We start from the raw sequence: 20,096 nt of genomic DNA, 5'->3' as shown, positions 1-20,096 counted from the left end.
ACTTTAAGACTCAGTAAGTATTTTTCATATGTCACCTCATTTTATTCACAAAAGTTAATATCTCCATTTTACAGATGAATAAAGTTAGGGTAAAGAGGTTTGGTAGTGACCTTCCTGAGGTCAGGCACACACACGATGTGTGGGTTTCATACTCGGGTACGTAGCTCCTGACCAGATCTGGCATTCAAGCTGAGCTTTCTCCGAATTGTAACCATTACTCTAATTGCTTCATCATTTTAGAAGTATAGACTTAAATTCTGACTGATTTAATTAGCCTTTTAGGCTTTCAAATAATCTAATTTATATGATTTTTTTTTTTTTTAATCAAATGACCTAATGTTGAACAAGGTTTGGCTCTAAGAAGGGAGGGACCTAGGTCAGTATGAATTAACTCTTGGTTCTAATAAATTAATGAGTAACCAGGTCCCTGCTTATAATAATTTAAAATTTTATTTCTCTCAATAAAATGCCTTGTTTTTCTTTTTTTTCCTTACTACAAAACATTTTATTTTCCATTTTGGGAAAATCATATAAACCAAAAAGAACATAAAGTTGCATTCCCACCCACCCAGAAATAATCTTTTTTGTGAGCCTTCATATACTTCTATATGTGTGTGCATATATTATATATACACATACATATGTATGTATATATCTATATTTTAAAGCAAAATAGAGATCATGCTATTCATACTGTTTTGTATCCTGTTTCTATCTACTTAATATGAATATCAGTACAGTTACGCCAGATCACTTTATGGCTACACAGTATACCATCATTCAGCCAAACTATATTACTCAGTTTCTCAGAAACAGCTGCTTTTTTTCTTTGTCCCCTGCTTTTTCATTTCATATCCTTCTACCTGAAAGTAGGCCTGATCCCTCACAGTTTTCCCATTCATCACAGCTACTCAAATAAAAGAATTCGGTTTCCTCAAATTAGAAGCCGTTCCTTAATAAAGAATGTTTTATTTAGTCTTTGATAGGGCACTTATATTTTACTTTAGGGTACAGGTAATTGTTGACCATCTTACACTTCGTCCCACCTAATGGAATGTAAGGTCACTTAGGGTAGAAATGATACCATTTATTTTGTCCTCTTCCCACAGCATATATTCTTACACATAGGTTTGATAGATCATCAGGAAATATTTGTTACATAAGTAGTAACTCAAATCTACAAACCAGATTATGGTGTTTTGAGCCCTTAACAATAGTAATAACGGGAACTTTATTAATTTTTTGAATGACATCACAACTCATTTCATTCTTAAAATCACCCTTTGAGTGATTTGCTCACTAACAAAGTTAAATAAAACCCAGGGACATTTGATGACATTCGTCCCCTCATTATCAATTTACTCCTCTTTCCACAAGAGGGTGCTATTGGGTAAAGTTTCTTCAAAGTTAGCTGCTCTTAAAGGGCTTCGATGGGCTGCTCTTGAATAAGAATTTACGTGGATGTTAAAAACCTAGGAAAGACTATAGCTCTATTTTGTATGTAATAGTTATACATTAAGGAAGTACATCAGTGACATAAGCCTGGGTATATGCTATATAAATCTCTTAGGGAACTCTGAGTTATTATTTGGGGCAGGTGTAGGGGTTATTTAGTATAAGCAGGAAGGTGATGATAAAAGGCAACTAGTAATCAGAGCAGTTAATCAATGGGCTAATCTTAGGAAAGTCTTGACTTCACCATGATTGCAAGTTTTAAAAGCAAAGGCGCTTCATAGAATTCATTGCTTGTTGGGTTGGAAGCTGGACAAAATGACTTCCAAGGTCCCTTACAACTTATAGTTTTATGATAAATTACTTCATAGAGTTTTAGCCTGGAAACATGCAAGTTGTGAGGTATTTGTAAATTTTTTTTATAGTGGCATTTCTTGTTTAGCCCAATACTGTATTTAAATTGACTGCCATTTATATTCAGAGTCACTTTCACAAAAAGGATGGTCGAATTAACAAAAACAGAACCAAGATCAGGGGTACTCTTCAAGATTCTTTGAACTCTCACTTGAATTTAATGCAATAAAATGTAGGGAAGGTCAAAATCATAGAGACAGAATGTGGAATTATAGTTGCTGGGGGAAGGGGAGTTATCGTTTAATGAGTGTGGAGTTTCAGCTTGGGAAGATGAAAAAAGTTCTGGAGATGGATGGTAGTGATTGTGCAAGCGTGCATGAACTTCGTTAGAGCCACTGGACTCTATATGCTTAAAAATGGTTAAAATGATAAATCTTATTATGTATATTTTACCACAAAAAAAAAAAGTAGAGAAGGGGCTTCATCTTATTAAAGTGATCTAAATACTTTGAAATCTAATTTGCATTTAATCCAGTAAAATGTAGGGAAGATGTTTCAACTTGTAAAGTACCTAAATAGAAACAGTCTGATTTTTATTTTTTGTTTGTTTGAAGCCATCAAGCCAGTTTGCAGGTAGAGTCATTACAGGAACAACTGAATATAGTCTCTAAGCAAAGGGATGAGACTGCCCTGCAGCTTTCTGTGTCCCAGGAACAAGTAAAGCAGTATGCTCTGTCACTCTCCAACCTGCAGATGGTACTAGAGCATTTTCAGCAAGGTACGTTGTACGGTCAGGCTTTCTGTGCAGAAAAATTACTGTTGTTACAGGGAATGTTGGCTTATTTGAGTGCTATTTTTGATTAGGCGTAGGGATGTCTTTGAAAAGTTACCCATCTGTAGGAGGAAAAGATAAGTAGTCGTTAAGTTAATTTAGACTGCTTTTACAATTAAGACTGCAGAACATAAACTATAGTATTTAAAATTTTGGTTTAGTATCATGACCAGTTAAGGTGACCATTGGGGAAGGTGTGAGGGTCTCATAGAAAGGATCATGTGATGAAGAGGGGAATACAAAGGACGAGAGAGGCCCACGTGTAGAAAAGACGGTCTAGTGCTGCGATATTGGAGATTGAACCCACTTCCAAGAGTTAATCATCAGTAACTACTGACCTTTGAAGTACTGATGAACTTGTCCTTAGCTCTTCGTCTATACTTTGCAGTAAATCCATTTTCTAGTTAGGTGAAAAATACTTTTCTGGAAACACAGTAACAGCGACCAGAGAAGTTTTACCCCAATAACAATATGCTTTTTCACATCTAGCTCCTATCTTCCGATGTACCCCCTTTAGTTCTTTCACCCATCCGCTTGTCTCCTCATACGTTCAGTAATCATTGCAGTGAATTAACTGCTAGCGGGAAGCAGGAGGGTGGTGAGGGGGTATGAAGCCAACGAAGTGACAGGGGTTGTAGGTAAGTGTCTAGGCTGAAGTTTAAACTCGTATGAATGTACACCTTCAGGGTTACTCATGGTTGAAATCTTGAATTTTAAGTATAATATTTCTCTAAGCCAACTCTATATAATGCTAGCTAGAGTGGACGTGTGTGCAAAGTAATATGGTACCGAGGCCGTAGGGAAAGCTTTGCCAAAGAGGAAATATGTGAGTGCAGTTCTGAAGGGGTGAAGAGTTTGCAAGATGCACAAGACGAAGAAGGATTTAGGCAGAGGAAACCGATCCAGTGGATGTTACCACTACGGGTATATGATTTTCTCGTTGAGCCTACACTGACACATCGTCACCCAAAGTTTGTACGTAGTTCACCCGAGGCTTCGCTCTCGGTGTCGTGCATTCAGGGGATTCGGACAAATGTGTAATGACACATTTCCGTCACGATGATGTCATACAGAGTATTTTCACGGCCCTAAAAGTCCTCCGTGCTCTGCCTGTTCATCCCCCTCATCATCTCCTGCAAACACTCATCTTTTTATTGCCATCATAGTTTTGCCTTTTCCAGAATTGTCATTACGGTTGGAATCTTACAGTATGTAGCCTTTTAAGATTAGCTTCTTTGATTCAGTCATATGCATTTAAGTAACTTTTTTTTCTTTTTTAGAGGAAAAAGCTATGTATTCTGCTGAACTAGAAAAGAACCAACAGCTCGCAGCTGAATGGAAGAAAAAAGCCGAAAATCTGGAAGGAAAAGTGCTGTCATTACAGGTTGGTCGAAATAATTTTTCCTTGTAATTTTATTATTAATGAAACAATTACTTATAGAATCTTTGTCTTGGAAATAACCTTCTAAACAAATAATTTAGTAAATATTGTTTGAATGACTCACCTGTACCCTGTGCTGGGGCATAAGAGGGAGCAGGACACTCAGGGTTTTCCTCGTGCGACTTATAGTTTAGAGTAGACACGACAAACATGAGAGGGCAGGAGATTTAGAATTGTTAGCATAGATGAGTATCTTAGAGATCACGAGAAGAAAACCTACAATTTTAACTTTATAATTTTCTCTTTTCAAAATATATTGCATATTGTATTTCACATGGGTTAGAATAATGTATATTATCCCATTAGATCTTTTTCTCTTGCAGCATAACCCTTTAAAATGTTTCTCTTTATTTATTATGTTGCATGTCATACATACAAAAATTATATATAAGATTTAAATAAAACAAACCCTCATGAAGATATATGACATGAAAGCGACCTGCTTTTAGATTTAGGATAAACTTTCTAAGTCATACGTAGACTCTGGTAATAGATAGCTGGTGGAAAGTAATACAATTTCTTTACATGTCACATTAGTGGTGAATATGCCGTTCAAGCACATTAATATTCCAAATAAGGGAAGCTGCGTTTCCTTTAAAGGTTTAAAATCTTTATTAAATATATAGATAATATGTATGAAGTATAAGGATAGCAATACTGCAGATACCCACATGCTCACCACACAGCGTAAGAAATGGAACGCCATTCTTTGAAGCTCCTTGTTCTCTCCTCCACGTCTCCTCCTCTTCTCATCATGCCCTGGGTAACCCACTACAAAATTTTATCTTTGTTACCCCCTTGGTTTTTAAATTTTTTTAATGGTTTTATCACATACCAATTTGCACTCCAAACAATACAGTTTGTTTGACATATTTTTGAACACTGTATAAATGGAATTTTGAACTATATAAATTGAATCATTGTTCTGTGACTTGCTTTTTTTGCTTAGTATTATGTCATGAGTTTCAGTGATGTTACCGTGTGCAGTTTATTGTTTTCACTGCTCTATTCATTACATGCATATGTAATTTACCTGTTTTATTGCTAAAGGACATTTCATTTTCTGATACAAACAATGTGGTTTTGAACTTCTTTGTTTATACCTTCTGGTGTACATGTACAGGAGTTTCTTTCAGGTGTGTGTCCTGATTGGAATTGTCAAGTCGTGGGATATGTGTGAGCAATTTCAACTTTATTAGATGTTGACAGTTGTGCTCATTTACTCCTGCCAGTGTGCATGAGAGTTCTTGTTCTGCCTCCCTGGCAACACTGGGCATTATCAGAATAGTTTACATTTTTGCCAGTGTGGCAGGGGAAGGGCTAGCTTCTTATGGTTTTAATTTGCATTTCTCTGACTACCGTTGAGGTCAATCAAGCATCTTTTAATATGTTTATTGACCTATATGCTTACTCTCTGGTCAGCTCATTAATACATTTAAAAAGATATTTTATCTCACACTTTTAGTTATTTCCAGTGGATCTGGAGTATATAGTCTGTCATATTATTGGAATGGAAGTCACATTTTCTTTTTAAACTAGCTTTATTTTTTTTTTATTTAAAAGGTAACATATGTTTAGAAAAAGAACAAAATAAATCAGAAGAAACTGAAGAGGGAATTAATAGATAAAAGCTGAAATTAATGAAATAAAAACCAAACAGATGGTAGAAGGAATAACAAAATCTAACTGAATTTTTGAAGTCTTGATGTAGTTTTAAGTTTTAATAGTTTCTTAAATGTAAATGGTATGAGGTTAAAAAAAATCATTTAAAAGCTTATTTAAATTTTCTTTATACTACATTTAGCTTTGCAGGTTTCAAATATTAAACATTTTATGTATGAACACATATATACTAACATATACATGTAATCATTGATATATGTGTGTGATATATGGATACACACCTAACAGATTTATTACAAGGAATTGGCAGTGTGATTTTGGGGGTTGGCTAAGCAAGTTCGAAATTTGTGACACTGGGAAGATCATAGCACAGGCCGACTAGAACTCAGAGGCCGAGGCCAAAGCTGCAGTTCCCAGGTGGTTAGGAAAGAACCCCACAAGCAGGATGGAACTCCATGATTACATGCCAAACTTGCTGTCCACAGAAGGAATTTCTTCTGTCTTTTGGGGAAGCCTCCACCCTGCTTTTGAGTACTTTAAGCTGATTCAAGCAAGCCCACACGATTATCTAGGATAATGTGTCTTCCTTAAATTAAACTGATTAGGAATGTTTTGATTGTACTGTAAAATACCTTCACAGAAACATCTAGATTGTGTTTGATTGAATAACTGGGGACTCTGACCTATCCAAGATGACACATCAAAAAAGCTGTCACGCTCTGATTCAAGATGGTAAAAGTTGACCTGAAATTTACATTGGTGAATACTCTAGAGTATCCAAAATAATTGTGTGAAAGAACAGCGGTGAGGAGGGACTCGCCTACCAAATATCAAGCAGAGCCATAAATCAATACCATATTGAGTAGATCAGTGGAACAGAGAACAACCTAGAAATAGAGCCCAAGATATATTCAAGAGTTTAAAACTAAACCCTAAACTAAACCAATTTGAATTTAATGGGAAAAGAGATATATTATCTAATAAATGATGTTGGCACAACTGGCTGTCTATATGGAAGAAAATAAAAATTGGACCCCCATCTTACATCATATACAAAAGTAAATTCCAATTGTATTAAAGTGAGGATTCTCAGCTGAGAGTGGTCCCGGAAGTCTGGGGGTATCCTTGGTTGTTACAGTGACTGCCTGGGACTTCTGGCATTTAGTGGTCAGGAGCCAGGAATGTCAAAAGCACTCCTCACTGAGAAACATTATTTTGAAGAGGTAAATTTTTTAAAAAATTAAATATCTTTTAAGAACGTCTAATAGACCACATGTACAGTCTAGGGGCAAGGAGGAGCCTGACCAAGACTAAAACTTAAGAAGCTATAAAAACAAAGTAGCCATGTTTGACTATATTCACTTTAAACACTTTTGCATGGCAAAAGATATTATTCAGTCGATGGACATTTGGCAGGTCTGCCACATGAAATGTGTGGCACCGATGGCAAAGGGTTCGTATCTACCATGAAGGTGCTCTTACAAACGGACAGAAGACAGCTCAATGGAAAACGGGCAAGGGACGCAGAGAGGTTTTCACAGAATAGCAGGTGTAGCTGTCCTGTAAACATGAAAAAGTGCTTAAGTTTGCTAGTATTTATGGAAATAAAAATTAATAAAATAATAACGAAACATCACTGTGAACCCATCAGGCTTGCAAAAATTGAAAAGAATATCTTGACTTTTTGTATCTGCTTTTAATGGCTTTTGTTCTCTTATTATTGATATATATATATTTTTTTTACTTTTGTCACCATGTTGTCTTTCTGTGGCATCTTCCTTTTCTAATTAATTACTCTAAAAGAGACCATATTGTGTTGTGAAGTGTGGGTTCTTTCTTTGACACTTATTGTTTGTGTGACCTTGCCCAACGTCACAGAGGAGTAGCTTCATCGACTGAACTAAAAAGCGTTGATTGATTCTAAGATGTCTTCCAGCCCTGTAATTTGTGAAATAGTGTTTCGTGCTGCTTTTTAATGAACTTTCCATCTCCAGGAGCGTTTGGATGAAGCAAATGCTGCATTGGATGCAGCATCAAGACTCACGGAACAGTTAGATTTAAAGGAAGAACAAATGGAAGAACTTAAAAAACAAAGTAGGTCTTTTTCTTTTCCTTTTTGTCCCCCTACAACACTGGTGTTGAATCAAATGTAGTCTTTCCCCAGGGGGCAGAACAGTTGGGTGAGACCAACTTCCACTGGTAGGTGACTTCTGTTTCCATCTCCCATGACCAGTTTGCTCCAATTTGAATATGATCTTAGTGAAACCAGAGTTGTTAAGTCAGCCCTGGCTGTCCAGTTAGTTTTCCTTGGTATTGAGTCAGACCAGGTGTGTTGGCTGTCACCCTGTTGACCATCAAGGAGGTTGATTGGACTGAACTGACCTATTATGGTTATGACTTCTCCTTATTCAGTCCATGTTCATCCTGCCTAAAGCCATCCGAAGTGTTAGAGTGTGCAGCATTGCCAAGTAAAGGAGTACTGTTTTTGTATAATGAATATCTGGTTAGAACTAGCTTTTTATGATTGTAGATGGTGCTTTACATACAGGGCACTCATCATGTATTTTTTGATGCTTGTAAGGTTTCTCATAAGCCCTGTCAGTTCCCTAAGGTGAGTCCTGTGTTTAGGATTTTCAGTTGGACCTCAGATAATCAGATGGTTCATAAGTGCTTTGTTGAATCTAACAGCTGACAAAGATGGCATATCCTCATTCAATCTCTGATTTAAGCTGCCCCAGGAAGCCAAAGCCATTCTAGGGTTGCATTTAGTAGGTAATATTTAAAGTTACTGTAAAGGTGGTAGTGGAATTTAGAAATGCACCAACTTGCACTGTGAGCACCTATACACGTAGTTAATGGACTAAGAAGTACCACCTAAAATAAATAGAAATTAGAAATAAGCAAAAATAGAAAGTGGTACAGCAGAGGTACTGTCAGACTACAGAAACCGTGACTCAGATGCTGAGGAGGCAGCAGACCAGGACCAGCAAAACGTGGGCACCAAAGGACAAGCCCAGTAAGTTGGCCTAAATCCAGTAGGAGACACGAGATGATTTTTAGGAATACAGAAAACAGTAAGATAGATCATTCGATGTAGTTTTCCTCAAGATAACTTGATTATGAGGCAAATTACTGCCCAACTAAAAGTCTTCTGTTTACTATGTAAGACTTGGCTAGCCTTAGAACTCTAAATCTGGTACAGGGGATGGAAATAGGCAGCAAGGAAACAGTTATATAGTGAGTATCATGGACATTTTACATAACACACTGTATTATTTAGTCTTCCCTCATTTATTCTTTACAAGTAGGCGGTATTCCATTTTATAGGTTAAACTGAGATTTGAACTCTCCTCTTTAAATAGATGCCTGAACAAGTACTAAGTAATGGAGGGACTTTGATAATATTCAGCAACTTCAATAAGTCATAGAATTTTTTATCTTACCATCATCTGCTGAAAATGACTCAGGTAGATGTCCAAAGTGGGGGGATATGACGTTAAATATTATAATAGCATGACATGCAGCATTCACCTGCATGACCCTTGACCAAAGGTCATGTTCTTTCCATGTTACTGATTTCTTCCTGACAGGAAAGTGGATATTTATAATCTGACCTATATTTGTTGTGTGTATCTCCATCTCCTTTGAAGACAGGATGGTATCCTCTGTTGTATCCTACATGTTGAAATGGTTGCCCTTATATGGAGGCAGCATTTATTTGGAAAACAGTCTAGTTAGGTTGAAGGCCAATGCAGCTACAGCATTATCTAACTGGAGTCCCCAACCCCCAGGCTGCGCACTGATACCAGCCTGTGGCCTGTTAGGAAGTAGGCCGCACAGCAGGAGGTGAGCAGCAAGGCGAGCGAGCAAAGCTTTGTATTTGCAGCTGCTCCCCAGAGCTAGCATCCCCACCTCACTTCCACTTGAGATATCAGGCATTAGAGTCTCATAGGAACACTGGTCCCTGGTACCAAAGAGATTGGGGACGGTTGATCTAGAAGACGTGAGCAACCCAGAGGAGACACACTAGGCACCCAAAGGATTAGCCAAAGAATTGATATCTTAGGGTAGGGCTAGACTAATGGATGTGAAAAGCCAGTATTCTGAACCAATTCATTGATCTGTGACAGCTCAGTGCTGTATGTCACGCTATTATAATATTTAACGTCCCATCCCCCTTTAGACATCTACCTGAGTCATTTTCAGCAGATGATGATGGTAAGATAAAATATTCTATGACTCATTGTAGTTGCTAAATATTATGAAAGTCCTTGTACTGCTTAGTACTTGGGGCACCCATTTAAGCCCCCAGTAGTAGAATATTTTCAGATTTTGATTATAAATGACAAGACTTAGGTGACTTAGGTCCCTATTCATGTAAGACGTACAATTAATATTCATTGTAAATGCACAGCAACTTTGCACTGGTTTTGTGGACCCCACATTAGCTACAGAAAAGGCTCTTGTTCATGCTTATACCACTGGTATTTGAAAGGGCAGGCAAGAGGCCAGTACTGCACAGACAGGAAGGGGAGTAAATAGTTCGTTCTGCTGTCTTTAAGCTATTCTTGCCATTTACAGTTCTTCTTAACAATCTGTTTTCTTTTATTACCTAAATGCTTGATATTGCTTTTATATCTCTTAACAAAAATGTAATTTCATTTTCTCAAAGCTGCACTCTTGATTTGATAATATAAATAAAATTTTGACTTGGTTGTTTCAAAAGATCATTGTATATTTTCTTTCATAGATCATTAAGTACTTTAAATGTTGATTGATGTTGTAATACTGTACTTTATTTTTAACACAAAACTTGGCCAGACAGCAAAAATATTTGCCAGGAGAAACAATTTTGAAAAGGACAGATTGGCTTTTGTTGCAAGGAAGTACATAGAGACTTGAATTGTAGAAGCAAAGTATTGTTTTATCTCTAAGCATCTGCAGACTGATGATTAGTTGATATGCAGTTTCAACATTTAAACAATTATTAGGAAACTCACTTTAAAAAGTGATTTTCTATTTGAAACGTTTCATTATGTCATTGCTATCAAAGATGAAACGATTCAGTCTGGTCAGATATGAAAAGGGAGCTTTTGCATATAATATCAGTGTTAAAACAGTAAATTACTTATGATTTCAGTCGTTCTTAGAATACATACTTGTTAGTCCCACGTATGTGCGACTGCACTTATGAGTTCAAGATATTTACAGGCTTTGTATGAAAAGTATGAAAATGCCTTATGAGGCATTAAGTACTAATGGGAACCACTACTTGGCTTCATTTTAGATGCTGTGTGACATGTTAGGAATCCTTGTTTCGAGAAAGTAACACAGAGCACAGACACACTAGGTTCATAGTCTTAAGACAGTGGTGCACAGCTGTGGTCATAAGACAGTGCATGTTTCGTTCCCCAGGAAGACCGGGGAGGGTCAGGGGCATTCCACGGAGGAAAGGAACTTGAGCAGAGCCCTAAACCAGTAGTAGGGTTTCACCCTGAAAGTTTAAGAACATCTTTCTCCCTCTCCCCCACCAAGACAAAGTAGCAATGAAAGAAAACCCCAAGATATTATAGGTGCTATATTTTAATAGATCGTGTTGACTAGTAGAATTAAGTCTTTCTTCCTTTTAGAAATTATTCTTGCAACATTTTACCTGAAAGTGTTCTGTTTCAATATTGCTCCAAAGACTTTTTTCACATGCCATCTTATATTTTTATTGATTTTTCAAACTCAAGATGCTAGCTCTCTATGAAACATAGAATAGTGTCTTTCATTAACTATTCTTAGTTGATCAGAGTTCGTATTTCTATAGAATTGTCATTTGTGGGGAAATATACACCTATAGAAACCTAGACTACAACTGAACCATTAAAAGATGTTTTACCTTGCTATATTTATGGCCAAATTTGACATTTTCCTTCTTATGCTTCTTGTTCTTTACCATCACCCTTGAGAAAAATTCCTGCTTAATTGAAAATGATATAAAATTGAAGTCGAAAGTACAAAATAGTTTTTGTTTTGATAACTTATTCAAAAGGGTGGTGAATTTTGTAGTACACAAAGAACAGTAAGTTTTCATAAGCGATATAAGTTTAGATTCTAGCACTGGGAAAATTTTTTGGTCTGCCTCCTAGTTTATACCTGTATCTTTATGCCCAATTACTGGTTTTTTTAAAGGAGGGTTTGGTGACCGCTTTTAAAAAAGTGTTCTATGAGTTGAGAATGGAAAATTTCCTTAGTATTTTTTTCCCCAGAAAATCTAGAAGAATGTATAAAATGAGACCTAGTAAACCTGTAATATGAAGCATAAAAATGATTTTAAAACTACAAATATGAAAGAAGTTTAAAATGCTTTTCATGGAACTACCTTTATGGTGCTGGCTGGTAGAGTTTTTATTTTAAATAAAGACATTCCCGTTTTCCAGGACATGATTTATACAAGAAAACATATAATGTCCTGTTGAACATAGGCCAAATACATTCCCAGACGCTTTGTTACCCAAACCTTTTGAGGGATTTCTTTATAGATGTTTTTGGCAGAAGTGGTGATTTTAGAGGAAACATATAAGAAATACCAGATGCAGTTTTCTAAATTGCCATAAATGGTTAAAAAAAATTATTTGTGATGATATAAACATCTGGGCATACTACACAATGCCAAAATTTTAGTTAAAAATTTTGTATCAGTTAGATAAATAATTAAGCCCTTTTCAACTTAATGGTTATATTTTTACATGTGTGTTTTATTAATTCTTCTAAGTATAAAGGAAAAAGTAAATTATGTTGTGACAGGAATGTTTTGAATTAATGTTTTGTGTCTTTTCCCTCATATGGATGAGTAATTCAGAACATAAATCATTTATTCTTTTTGTCCTGTGTTGTTTTTCCCAGATAGTCTCCCTTCCCAGAGAAAAATCAGTCATTCTTTAATTTATTTTTCAAAAATTCATCGTTTTCTGTTATGTAGTAGCACTAAACTAGGCACTAGAGCTACGAAGATAGGGGACAAGGTCCCGTGTTCAGGAGGCTTACCGTCCCACATAGAGGGGCAGGCTGCACGTAAACACACACGTGCAGCGAGGTGTCCATAAAGCAAGGAGCAGGCCATTCTACTTGGCAGTGGCGGCGCGGCGAGGTAGGAAAGGCCCGTGAAGGCCATACTTGACCTCACTCGCGTGGTGGATAGGAACAGCTAAGCAGGCAGGGAGTTGGGGAAGAGCATTCTAGAGAGGGAGGAATTCATGTGAAGCGATGTGGCATAATCTGGAAACTGGCCGAAGATTGTGTGAACTGGTAATGACCATAAGAGTGGGGGGGGGGCGGGGTGGGGTGTGCTGAGTGCAGAGTGGGTAGAAGTTAGAAGTAGGTTACTGTATGAAGAAATGAAACTATGAGTATGGATCACAAACACAAATTGTAAACTGGGGCCCAAATCGTAATATAAAAGAGCAACTAACTGAGCAGACTGTGGTGAATTGGAGAGTTCCTCATAGGGGCAGCAGTCCTCAGCTCCACCCACCTGCTGCCATGTAAGAATGCGGGCCCAGTGTGGCCAGATCTTCAGATCTCTCAAGGGACACTGGAAACCTAGACTTCTGTGTGAAATATTCCAATATGTAAATGTGGCACCTCATTTAAGGTTTTCTAAAAAAATATAATAACCTTATGTGGGCTGAAAAAAACATTTCGAGTGCCGGATTTACTCTGTGCCGATTTGCAACAGGGAGCTTTCAGAAATGAGTTGAGGTTCAGTCTGCAGCCTAGAAAGCTTTTTGTCATTAGTATATTTTCTATAGTACTGATGACTTTCAGCAAGTGGCAAAATTATTATAATGACTTTTCAATGATGAAATTGCAGTCCTTTGGGTGGGGATATGACTGGCCTATGTGAACCTTTAAAACTTAAATATATAACCCTGACTCACAGTGTTCCATCTTTAAAAAATTTTTTTTGTTTTGATATGAAAAAATACAGTACAAATGACTGAATTCATACCAAAGGATTGAGGGAGGACTGTGGAGAGGGAAAATAAATTTGATCTGGTTACATTGAAAATATTTCTACAAAATATTTTCAAATGCACATAGTAACTCTAACTGTATAAATACTCTAGTGTCCTTTAGCATTGACATTTCAGTTTAATCACTGATTCTGATCCAGTAAAATTTAAAATAATGAGGTTATACTATTATTAATAAAATTCGTCTGAGTTCATTGCTAGGAAGTGGAATTTCAAAAATTACCTTTCACTTAGCAATTAATAATTATAATTATGGAAAAAGTATTCACCATGTATTCTACATCTTAAAATTGTCTCCAATATAGTTGAAAAAATTGAGTTAAAAGATAAAGCAGATGCTAATCTCTTAACTTCAAATATAAGTGAATTCAAGATGCCTTTTAAAAATGTCATTTGGTGTTATGATGAAAGTGATCTTGTATACATTGTAATTCTGTGATGAAAAGACTAATTTCTAGCTTTCGCTTTGATTATATTTAAATAAAGAGGCGAAATTTCATTATGTTGGATTTAATGTATGAGATTTAAATTAATTTTTTTAGGTAGCCGGTATAAGTAAGATACTACACCCAGTTTATTTTCTGAAATATATGTAAATGAAATCAGCTTTCTCACATTTTTTTCTTCTACTGACTCCTTTGCCTTGGTTCGTAAAGATGACAAATAAGGCAAAATAGAGGAGAAACTATCAATGTTAATGTTAACCGAAGTAACACATATTATTGATATTGGATAGGGCTAGGTTGAAAGATGATATTTTAAGAAATCAAATGAATGAATACTAATGCTTTATATAGCACTTTACTATTTAGAGAAATCACATTTAATCACTTAGTAGATTCTAAAAAATCCTTTGAGATAAGCATGCTTATTTTGCAAAATAGGCAACAAAGTCTGGCCCTAGTGACTGAACCATGATTCATATCCAGGTCTTGTGACAGGACTATAATTCATATGCAGGTCTCCTAACTCTCAAGTCTTGCTCCAACCACTGTTCTTAGGTGGCTATTAAACCGGGCTGACTCTTGTCCAGAGGAGCTTAGTCATGAAATAGCCAAATGACTTTGTAAGAGTGTGACTTAATTTTACGATGTTCTCTGAAGATAGTATTATAGTGCAGTGTTGCTAATCACAAATAAAATGTAAAATTATGATGTGCTGATTTGTTGTAGTCAGTTACATTTTATGTTGTTTTGATTTTAAATCAAGTGATGAAGGCCATGGTGCAATCTCTAGGCATTACTGAGAGAAGCTCCGATATGGCAGATTTTAGGATATCATATGTTCAGAGTAACTCTTTTTCTAAACGAGATTAAATCTCAGTTGCTTTATTGCTCAACTTTAAAATGTACCCCCCACTGCCTTTTTTTTTTTAACTTTGAAGGAATTTTTTGAGCATGTTAGATTATTTCACAGGGATATTTTATTTGGCCAAAAACTCATTTCTGAATAACTGTATTTTGCCTGCCCATATAAATACAGTTATGATTTCAAATTGTGGTTTGAATTAGTGTTCAGTTTTTGTGGAGAAATATTCAGAATCTCTGATGGGAGGAGAATAAGGGTTCCTGGAGAGAAAGAGTCTGTAGAGACCTTTGAAGTCAGTATTTGACTTTCTTTTCTAAACCTTTCCTGGTTACTACTAGCCTTCCAACTTCTTCCCCCAAATTCTGAGGGTTTTTCCTAGACTCAAATATCAGAATATATTTAAACTACTTGAATTCAAAACAGCTTTCTTCATTGCCTGCAAGGCATGCAGAGTTATCAGTTCTCTATCACATTAGCTCAGGACTAACTTGTGTTCTCATAATGAGTTTAAGAAACTTTTACCCTATTATTTTGCCCTTAAGTATGTTTTGATCCTGCCTTTCAGAACACAGAGATTTTATTCAAAATGATACCAATATTGAATTTTCATCAGGAAAAAATTTTCTGACTTGAATTTTAAGACAGATTTTTTATTAGTTTTTCATAGAGCAAAGTTATATTTTTCCAGTTCGTCTTCCTAAAATCATTTTTATCAGAATCCACTCTTTGCTTCATGAATTTTACTCTGAAGATGTCCATTTACCATTCAGTATTGTCTTTTCTTTTTTGATAAGAGACAATCATAGTGTACTGGTTACATCCTGGTTCTGCTACAAAGCAGTGCTATCCAATAAAAATACAATGGAAGCCACATGTAAAATTTAAAATTTTTAAGTAGCCACATTAAAAAGTAAAAGGATACAGGCGAAATTAATTTTAATTAATTTTATATAACCCAAAATATCTAGAAAATTATCATTTTTGACATTTAAACAATATAAAAAATCATTAGTGGTAGAAGAAAGGTAGGAGAAGGAAGATCTTAGAGAAAGGGAAGGTAGGCCTGGGATAAGTTCGACTTCTGTTTCCCTGCTGCTTTGGGAAGGAGGGAGGGAAGTTAAGAGAAGACCATGCCCATCTTTACTCTGGCTCTTACTTTAATTTGTGCATGGGATGGTTAGTTCAGAATGGTTAATTTACTATAAATAGTTGAGAGTTTTATTACATTCAGAACATAGTACTAGAAGGGGCCCGGACAGCACCATGTGGTCATAGCATATACGTGCACCTTAAGAATCTAAAACGTCTTTTACTGACTTGGACTTTAATAATAGTCTTGTTCTCTCTCTCTCTCTCTCTTTTTTTTTTAAACGTCCAAGCTTAAATTCCTTACTGGAAAGACAGGAAAGGAAACGTTTGTAGTAGATTTTCCGAACACAAACCTCACTTTTATAATATGGTTATGGCAACCATCTCTATTTTGGTAAAGTTAGCCTATTATATGAATTATGTTTGGCAATTCAGATTTTTGCAATTTAGAAAAACCATAAGCCATTGCAAACAGTTAAACTGGACAATTTTATATATACATTTAGCATTGTAAGTCAGAATTTCAGGCTTGTACAAGACAGAATAAAAACATGAAGCAGATGAACCTGGCCTAAATCTGTAAGGTTCAGAGGAAATTTTGAGAAAGTGATTTAGGAACGGAGATATAAAGGGTAAATAGGAGTTAATAGTTAGTGCCAATGGAAAGGCGCTTTCCAGGCAGAAGAAAAATCATTTACAGAAGTCTTGCAGTGGGGATTGAAAGTCCAGAAATAAAGCATACATTTATAGTCAATAGGTTTTCAACAAGAGTGCAAAAGAATAGTTTTTTCAACATATGGTACTGGAAAAACTGGATATCCACATGCACAAGAATGAAATTGGACCCCTGCCTTACACCGTGCACAAAAATTAACTCAAAATGGGTCGTAATGAGAGCTACATTTTAGAAGTAAAACTGTAAAACTCTTAGAACAAAACAAAGGAGTAAATCTCAATGAAGTTGAGCTAGGCAGTGATTTTTTAGATATGACACTAAAAGCATAACAAAAGGAAAAATAAATTGGACTGCAACAAAATGAAAAAAATTTCACTTCAAAGGATACCATCAAGAGTGAAATGACAACCCACAGAAAGGGAGAAAATATTTGCAATATCTGACAAAGGAACTCGTATCCAGCTACTGCTAGGAAAATGCAGCATAACTCAGAGTAGGTTTGTGGGTAGAGGTCAGCGTCTAGTGTTTGGATGTGTTTCTTGATTTGAAAAATAGAGCTTTGTCGCAAAGCAGCCTTCTATTCATTTCTTTCAGAATGAAATTTACAGTGTAGCCTGAAGTTAATGAGCATCTCTCAGCTCACACTGTCCATGTCTGAGGTGGTAGGCGTGAACTCTGTGGTCCAGAAATCCTTGGCCCAGGGGCGTGGTTGAATTTATGAATAGGCTATTTCCTGTCATAATCCTAGATTTTGCCTTTAATATTGCTCAAGTTCCAAGAATTCCACCAAGATTTTACATATATTGCTTCCTTTTTAAATAAGAATTTTAAAATAAAATAGTCCAAACATCCTTCGTCCTAAATTGTAGTGTCTTGATTAGTATGTTAGAACCAGTAATATGGATTGTATTTTGCAATTTATTTTCCCCAGAATTTGCCCTATCAGCTACACCCCGAGCCATGGCCTTAGTTGTGTTAGATACTTTCTTAGCTCACCAGAAGGCGGAGTACAGCCAGGAAAATGGAAAAAGGAAAATCTAAAATTGTCCTTTTCTGTTTCCTTCCATTAAAGGGTGGCTGTGGAAATGTTTCATGCAAGGAAGCGGTGGTGAAAATCTCTTTTTTGCTATTAAGTTTCTGAAGACAATGGAAACCTATTTGTTTTTCTTTTCTAGTATTTAAATTTTCTGTTAAAGGATTGATTATTGAGGGTAAACCATGTGAATTAATGCATACTCTGGCCTCCGGGTAACCTATGTACCAGAAAGCCTGCTTACCTGAACCAAAGAAGAGGTGGAAGTAATTGAATATTCCTAATTAGAATAAGTGCATGTATTCAGAATTCTCGGAAAAGATGTCTTAAATCTCATTATGTATTCATTCGTGCTATTTTAATCAGTTAATGACTGTCTTTTTTCACATGTTTTATAACAGATGAGCTCCGACAAGAAATGCTGGATGATGTACAAAAGAAATTAATGAACTTAGTAAATAGCACAGAAGGAAAAGTGGACAAGTATGCTCTGCCTTTTAACTTTTATGTATTTTATGGAGATTACTTTTATGGTAAAAACTTCTGCATGTGATGTTTATATGTGATTGAGTTTTTAAAAAGCCTTTTCTTTTTCCTACATAGTGATGAGCTGTGGGTAGTTTTAATGAGGGGTCAGTAGAATAATTCCTCTTCTCTTGCTTAAATAGATTTTCCCAGCTCAAATTCTTTTTTTAAAAACCATATGGAAGAGTTAAAACATCACCACCACACTTAGAAAAAAAGTTTTTTCTTACCATTCTTTTTCACTCTTTACTGTCCTTAATTGAACATATTTTGCTCATGTATGAAGTCTGACATCTAGATATATATGAAATATATCATTAATATTTTAAAGATTTCAATATTATTAGCAAATTTTTAATAAACGCTAATGGAGAAATATAAGCATGACCATTAAGCACACAAACTGTCATTGCTGTTTAAGGTGGGGAGGGAAAAATCTGAAGTGTCTCCTGAAGGTTGACATCAACCCAGACAGGCACTGAGCAGTTCTGATGAGGACCACCTCAGTTGTTATTCGGTTGAAGAAAGTGGATAGCCAATAAGTGATGTTTTAAAAGCTATACATTTTGGGTTGTTTGAAGTATTCTTAGTTAGACATGTCGAGATTTTTTCTAAAGTTACTTGAAAATATCGTTTAGTGTTTTTTATAATTAAGTATTGTTTAAGTACAATGAAATATTTATATGGTTAGTGTTTATTATTTGGGTACACCAAGTATTGGGATAACTTGTTGAGTTAGTTGAGCAGTTTCTGCCTTCATTTTTGTAGAGTCCTAATGAGAAATCTCTTCATTGGACATTTCCACACGCCGAAAAATAAGCGTCATGAAGTATTACGATTAATGGGAAGCATCCTGGGTATCAAAAGGGAGGAAATGGAACAAGTAAGTGGACAATGTGAGCCATTCTAAATGCAGTTATAACCAAAACAGTGGTGTTGTATAAAATTTTCTTTCCTTGTATATTATATAACTTTTCCTGGAATACAATTTTTTAATAATGTGGAAATGGAATCATTTCCTATTACAGTGAAGAAGTGGATTTATCCAATTTGTGTAATTTTTTTCTTTTTTGCTTTTTAAAATTTATTTTTTATTGTGATAAAACTTAACAAAAACTTACCATTTTAACCATTTTTAAGTGTACAGTTCAGTGGTATTCATTCACATTGTTGTTTCAACCGTCATCACCATCCATTTTCAGAACTTTTTCATCTTCCCAATTTAAACTCAATATCCTGTAAACACTAGTTCTCCTCCCCATGACCCTCACCAGCCACTGGCGACCGTGTGATATTTATCCTCTTGTGTCTGGCTTATTTCACATAGCGTAGGTCTTCAGGATTCATCCATTTAGTAGCATGTGTCAATATTTCCTTTTTGAGTATGTTAAATGTATTAATATTTCATTGTATTCATATACTATATTTTGTTTATTCGTCCATCAGCGATGGACACTTTGGTTGCTTCTACCTTTTCACTGTTATAAATAGTGCTGCTGTGAACATGGCTATACAGATGTCTGTTTGAGTCCTTGTTTTTAATTCTTTTGGATATAAACCCAGAAGTAGAATTGCTGGGTCATATGGTAATTCTGTATTTAATTTTTTGAGGAATTGCTATACTGTTTTCCACAGTTGCTGAACTGTTTTATGTTCCCACCAGCAGTGAGTAAGGGTTCTGATTTCTCCACATCCTCGCCAACACTTATTCTTTTTTCTTTCTTTTCTTTTTTCTCTTCTTT

At 35.7% G+C, this 20,096-nt stretch overlaps 1 protein-coding gene across 4 annotated transcripts in view; it reads left to right on the top strand.

Moving 5' to 3' along the window:
• The window catches only part of TRIP11 (thyroid hormone receptor interactor 11), a 64,496-nt gene that overhangs the window by 29,551 nt on the left and 14,849 nt on the right, over window positions 1-20,096 (top strand). For all 4 annotated transcript variants that reach the window (XM_016145450.2, XM_016145451.2, XM_036218369.1 and 1 more), the window contains 5 exons: window positions 2,421-2,584; window positions 3,919-4,022; window positions 7,697-7,796; window positions 18,231-18,312; window positions 19,123-19,237. In XM_016145450.2, coding sequence (XP_016000936.2) covers window positions 2,421-2,584; window positions 3,919-4,022; window positions 7,697-7,796; window positions 18,231-18,312; window positions 19,123-19,237 — 565 coding nt within the window. The remainder of the gene's footprint in view (window positions 1-2,420; window positions 2,585-3,918; window positions 4,023-7,696; window positions 7,797-18,230; window positions 18,313-19,122; window positions 19,238-20,096) is intronic.

The sequence above is a fragment of the Rousettus aegyptiacus genome, unplaced genomic scaffold (genome assembly GCF_014176215.1).
Source record: "Rousettus aegyptiacus isolate mRouAeg1 unplaced genomic scaffold, mRouAeg1.p scaffold_m13_p_3, whole genome shotgun sequence".
Taxonomy (NCBI): Eukaryota; Metazoa; Chordata; class Mammalia; order Chiroptera; family Pteropodidae; genus Rousettus; species Rousettus aegyptiacus.
The sequence above is the reverse complement of the archived record's forward strand: the minus strand, read 5'-3'. Positions and strand labels throughout refer to the sequence as shown.